The following is a 6,453-nucleotide window of genomic DNA, read 5'->3' on the forward strand; positions in this document are numbered from 1 at the left end:
TTCACTTATAGTCTCAGCAGCCAGTATTATGCACCTCTACGACTAGAACTTGGCCTCAGGCATCTTTCTCTTCTCTCTCATCCAGTCAGTGTTTTTTCTTTTCTCCTCTGCCTCCCTTGTGTGTTTAGTTGGTCATGAGGCCAAAGTAGAGCTCTTCTGGCAGTAGACAGCCGCCAAAGCTCTTTATTCTGCCAGGATATCCTCTTGACATGACATGATGCCAACAGTGACCATTACATATAGTAATCTGGCCTGAAGAAGGCTTGCAATGGTTGGAGCTGAAGCTTAGCGGACTAGCTCTGCAGCCACTCCCTGCAGACACTGGGTCACAAATTGTCAAACCTAATTATATATATTTTAATGAAGTGACATTTCTGCCAAACTTATTTTCCAAAAAGTAATAGGTGAATTGTCTCTTTTAATCAACATGAGCAATTCAAGCCAAAGTTGGAAGACATTTATTCTGTCTAGAGGAAGCTTAGTCTTGTTGGACAAGTTTATTTTGGTTCCTGTCCCACAAATACCGTAGATACTGATTTCCAATAGTGATTCAAGAAATACCTTATGTGTAGTTTCCCATATTAACCAACTTGTCCCTCATCTCACCCGCATTCAGTATTAAAGAAGTTGAATACTTAAACATTAATTTATGTTTTCCATCATCAATCAGTTTATCATAAAATCTAACTTGCATACATCTGAATGCAAGTAATTGTGAAAAACAACTGCAAGCCATTATTTATAAATGTTTTCTACTAAACCTTTACCTTCTTTGTGCAAGACTGTCAGATGTTGGTGCAGCCAGCCTGTTTTTCATATTTTATTATTAGCATAATTTGACCATTTGATAAGGTAGCAGAAAATTACCATACTTTGGCTTTTTTAAGCCTATAAACATATGATACAGTAGGCTAGAAGTAGAAATTCATTACTCTAACCACCTTCCAAAAATTGGTTACGAATTCCATGTTAATCATTTATTCTTAAAATGGAATAATACAGTAATGCTAAATCTAATTGTCTCGAATAAATGTTTTCATAAGAATGAGATATAAAATCCAACCTATGCAAGTTCTCAGTTGTTGCACTGTCAACGCTGCACAACTAGTCAGAAGTCACTGTAGCTATTCAGGCCGGTTGCCAAAGAGTCCTGCGTTCCTGAATTTTAAACAGAATACCCTTGTGGCGAACATGGCTGGATGCCAGCAGCAGAATACAGTAGACACAGGTGATTAAAGATTTTTTGACACCCTTATGCATGTATAAGCCGCTTTCTCCAATGCACAAGGCGAGGCCCCCGGTCTGTATGACCTAGAAGAAGCTAGACTGGATGACCCAGTGGTCATCCTAGGAGCCATCTGGCAACCCACGTCTTGTGTGGCTTACCCTTCCCACTGCCTCACGCAATTCCTTAAGCAAGCATAAGTGTGCTTAGGAGGACTTAATCTCAGAGAAACTGGTTTGGGCCACACTGTTGACTGCCAGTATGGGTGCACCCGGCTGTCAGGTCATGGGGTTCCTTCAGTAATGTAACACTGAGACAGCGTTTTTGGCGACGAAGGCTGTCCGCCTGTTGTGTGTTTTAAATCTCTGCATTGGATGTGCCCTTTCAATTAAATGTGGCCCGTAAAAAGGTGTTCATACCAACTAAGTAAATGGGGATTTTTTGGTATCTCAGACTACTCGTGTTTTCATAAGAGCACAACTGTAAAGCTGCACTGAAAACTTATAAGCCATCCGGTGTCGTTGGTAAGATCAGTTCTCTGATCATACCAAGGATAGAAGGCATTTACTGTCCAGCGAGATGCCCTTGGGCGTGTTCAGTTGGCCTACAAGGCAAGGAGGGGAAGTGAGAGAAGCTCGGGCTTGTCTGCACTTGCACAGAGGTCACTGCTGGCCTTTTGACTGTGTGCCAGTGCAGGGGCCAAAGTCTTCCAGAAGAGGGCCTTGGCTACAGGCAGAGAAGTGAGCCAGCCAGCCAGACAAGCAGCCAGCCGCATCGTCTGCAGTCTAGGTCTGTGGCTAGAGCCTGGACTAGGGCAGCTCAAGTTACCCAGACAGATTTGTTAACACTGTTTGGGTCCGCTCGGCTTTCTAGCCAGAGCCTCAGCCAAACGCGGCTGAGGTGACTTAATCTGTCATTAAACTCACATTACACCCGGACAGAGACTCGGCTCAGGGGCAGAGACAGTGCTCACTCTCCCACTCACTGGCATGGCTGGCTGGATTTGAGCAGACACAAAGAATACACCCCCCCTCCCTCCTCCTCCTCCTCCTCCCTATCTTCTTCTTGCCACACACCATGGCACATCTAGACAGCCCAGCACGGTCTAGACAAAAGCAATTTCACTTGAAGTTGAAAAGTCATTTGACTGTGTGACGGGCACCTATGTGGATTTGGTGCAGTTTGTAGGGTGCTCAAATGTATTTGTCTTCTTTTATTGGAACATTCACAATATTGAGGTTATCTGTTACTTTGATTTTCAAATTGTGTTCAATCATCAATCTTTGTTTTGTATTTGCAGAGATATGTAGAAATACTATCTGACCACTGAACAGATTGTGATTTATGGCTGGACATGTAATGTTCTACATGGCTTCACAGCCTGTGAACTGTATTTCTGCAATGATTGATGAATGCCCCTTTTCCAGCCAAACATAAAACTGAACTGTCAAACTGAACATGAACCTGACTAAATAAGCATACATGGTGGGAAAATGTAGTTTTATTGCATCAGTGACATAAGTATCATTTAAAATAAAGTCTCAGAGCTGCTGATGGTACACATTTATCTTTATACACTCTTCACTGGCTGTCAGACAAACGGGAGGAGATGGCTGAACTTCGTTCTCATCGGGCAAACAAAATTGCTTCCATTACTCTCAGCTTGGAAATGTCAGAAACCCTAACAACCTGCAGTACCTTGAGTGGAGGTCTAAGACATTGTTTCCCTCTGCTGAGATTTGTTTTTACGTAACAGCTGGTTCTAGTTCTCCCCCGCAACCTCACCGCATCCCCCGCTGTCCTGAGCAGCCAAAAGCCAACATATGAACTTTATAATCAACTGTTACAAAAAGCAGTGCCAAGTCAACAAGCCACATATTTCCAAGAAAGGAAATCATTTTATTTAATTTAGTTTTATTTTATTTTTACTCTATTTGTTTGGTTGCATTCTGGACGCAAAGCTGTCATTGCTGTCTTTGTGTAATTGTGAGTGATTATGTGAAGAAAACACACTCTGCATGGAAAACCAACGATGTGTGAATAGTGCTCTTGTTTTGTTTGGTTTTTAATGTTCTCAGAGGACAAGAGTGCGGCTCTGATAACTAATGCAACAGTAAAACCAGGGTTTTTCTTACAGTGTGTTCAAAATGAAATTACACAAAGTTGAATTATGAACCGACCATACACTGGTTTAAGACATCCCAAAGCTTTAACATGGAGGGTGAAAAATATGCAGTCAGAATTTCAGTCCCACTTCTTACTAAAGCACAAGATGATGTTGGCTTCGTCCCCCAACGTGTTTGGAGGTGTTGTAGTTATCAAATGCCCTTGTGTTTTTGTGCTGTGCCTTTAATGATGTATAGTTTGAGGCTAGTGATATAGTTGTTGGTTTAAACATTTATAAAATAATGGCAATTTATTTAAAAATGACTTAAGAATTGCTGATATTTACAGTAATTTGTAAATATGACCATTCAGAGTTCCCATGTGTCCTGAAAATCTAAAGACTCAAATTGATAAAATTAACTGATATGCTGTAAATTTGTATGTTTTTTAATTGTATTTTAGCCACTCACTCGCCTACGTACAGTAAACCTAGATGCGTATTCAGTTTGAAACTAGAATCTGCCGAGTGGAACGGACTTGCAGCGATCATTTTTGTGTCTTTATTTTCCGTTGCTGCAATCAGCTTCTCATAGAAGCCCAGGGTTAAATGTGCCAATACTAGGTACTGGTAAATTGTATGACTGATCATGAGCAAACTTTGTCCTGTATTTTCAAGAAAAACTCCTGGAAATGTCATGGAAAGTCTTGGAAAATGTTTTCTTAAGAAGGGTGGAAACCCTGGTATACTAATTAGTTACTACTGAATGTTTTGACTGACCACATTCTCTGTTTCTGTCGGCAGGTCAAGAAGTACTTTGAGCTGGAGCCGCTGGCCAGAGGGAAGTGCTGGATCCTGGAGGGCAGCACCACCGACAACGTGGACGCCGTGAAGGAGAGCTTTGGTCAGTTCATTAGCCTGTTGGAGGACAAAGACACAGAGCCCGCAAGGATATGATGCTAATACTGCTAATGCTAAGAGACATTAGCGGCTAACGGCAAAGAAACGCAACATCTTGCTGGCGCCCATGTTCACAGATTCACGCACAGACACAAACATGCACACACAAGAAAATACAGCAGATGTTGGCCGCTCTCTTTGAGAAGTGTATTGTAAGTTATCCTCCACTCACTGCGCTCTCATTTTTCAAATTGGAACAGTCTGTGCACAAGTCAGCCACTACAACCCGACAGAGGAGAGCTGCCATTAAACCCATCATTGAACTTTGCCAGAAGTGGAAATCTTGTTTACTAATGTCTGTGCCATTGTGATTAAACCAGTGGCATGTGGGACATATGGCATTCCTTCAGTCATCATCGGACACAAACACAAACATTTTCACTGTTCACTGCAACACACACACACACACACACACACACACACACACACACACACACACACACACACACACACACACACACACACACACACACACACACTGTCACACACAAAGTGGAGCCCAGGTTGTCTGTAGATATGTTTAACATCTCTAGTAATTACTTTACAGGATGTTTGGGTGGGCTTGGTTGATGTTCTTTCCACTGAGAAGGACTGTATTGCTGTCAAGTGTGTTTCTCTGTTTGACTCGGTAACAACGAATGTCGTTGTGTGACTGGAGTCCAAAGCCTTGTGTTATGTACGGTAGGTACATATCGGTGTGTCACACAGTGTCTAAAAATCTAATCTGAATAGTGTAGTCTGCTTATCTCATGGAGTATTATGTACATGCAAACGGGCATATTTGTGTGGAGCCTCCTGTGCAGCCATACACAAGTACTGCTAATCATGTGACTGAGTGCTAGATGACTTTATGGTGGCCATTTGGAGAAAGCTGGAACAAGTCTGAATGCTTTTATAAATGTGCAACTTAGGATATATTTTATAGCTCTGTATGTTAACCTTGTAGAGCTGCGTTCAGATTTTTTATGTATCACACCACACTTATGAATTCTTTCAAATCAAAGACCAAAAAAGAAAAGAAAAAAAACACCATAATGTTTGACCGGGCTGGATGTAGCCACAAGGTAGAGAAATGTGATAGTTTAATTTAAGTGTTGAGCAAATGTCACGTTTGTTTTTCTACATTTTTACTGTATTTTTTTCTCCCCTTTTGAATTTGACATAATCCCTCTCAACACAAGCGACTCCAGTCTCCCATCAGGGTGGAATACAAACTCTATCAATCAGCCAGAGCAACAGCTGCATCTGACAAGTCCCTGTCCGACACCCTAATGCCTTCCAACTGTCTGTGGAGACCCCTCCCTGTCTGCTGTTTATCGTGGACCCCCGCCCCACCTCATCCCAACCCGTCCCAACCAACACTACACATCCACTAAAGCTCCACTCCCTGTCCCCATTACTGCTGGGTTTTTATCCCAGATGCCAGTGTTCAGCCCGGTTGCCCTCATGCGGACTCCACACCTCTTACATGAGTCATATTCATTGTTCCACAGGTGTGTGCTTGTCCCCAACATGTGCTTCATTAATGTTCACGCCTCCTCTGTGCGTGCTTTGTATTTCTGTTGCTGTTGTTTTGTTCAGTATTTTGTCAGGTTTTTAGAGATCTAATCACTTTTTATATCTGACTTAAGATCGGCCAGGTAGTTTTTCACTATCTGGATGGATCGGTGCATTCAATCGCTTGAACGTGAAATAAATCTGTCATTGGACCTTGTATATCATCTACTCACACGTAGGTTTTAAAATATTCACTTCAGTCTGTTTTTGTGTTGTTTTTTTTCAATCATGTGTTTTGTCTGAAATGGCAATTAAAGTTTTAAAAATGTAAATATTGTAGTAGTTATTTCCATTTTGATTGTTTTTGCTTGACAAAATGCTGAATTATAAATATTTGTGTCACGTTGAATGCTATTATGTCTCTTTATTTTTAATGTGTAACCTTATATTGGGAGTATGGATGACAATTTATTGGTTTGTGAAACAGTATGAATATTTTCTAAAATAATTACTGAACAGTGTAGCTTATGTTTGTAACATTTTACTTGATTATAAACACCGGAATCTGAGGTCAATTGTAACATTTGTACTTCAGGTATCAGTAAGAAACGTGTGATGAGATGAATGTTTGCATGCATTTCTGGAAACGTTTTCTTCACAATGTCTC

General features: G+C 41.2%; 1 protein-coding gene across 1 annotated transcript in view; it reads left to right on the top strand.

The window, feature by feature from the left end:
• Positions 1 to 5,725, top strand: part of LOC310946286 (ADP-ribosylation factor-like protein 15) — a 96,700-nt gene extending 90,975 nt beyond the window's left edge. The window contains exon 5 of the mRNA XM_083912725.1: positions 4,134 to 5,725. Coding sequence (XP_083768851.1) covers positions 4,134 to 4,286 — 153 coding nt within the window. The 3' untranslated portion in view covers positions 4,287 to 5,725. The remainder of the gene's footprint in view (positions 1 to 4,133) is intronic.
• Positions 5,726 to 6,453: the final 728 nt, after the last annotated feature.

This window comes from Echiichthys vipera (assembly GCF_963691815.1).
Source record: "Echiichthys vipera genome assembly, chromosome: 4".
In the NCBI taxonomy this organism is placed as follows: Eukaryota; Metazoa; Chordata; class Actinopteri; order Perciformes; family Trachinidae; genus Echiichthys; species Echiichthys vipera.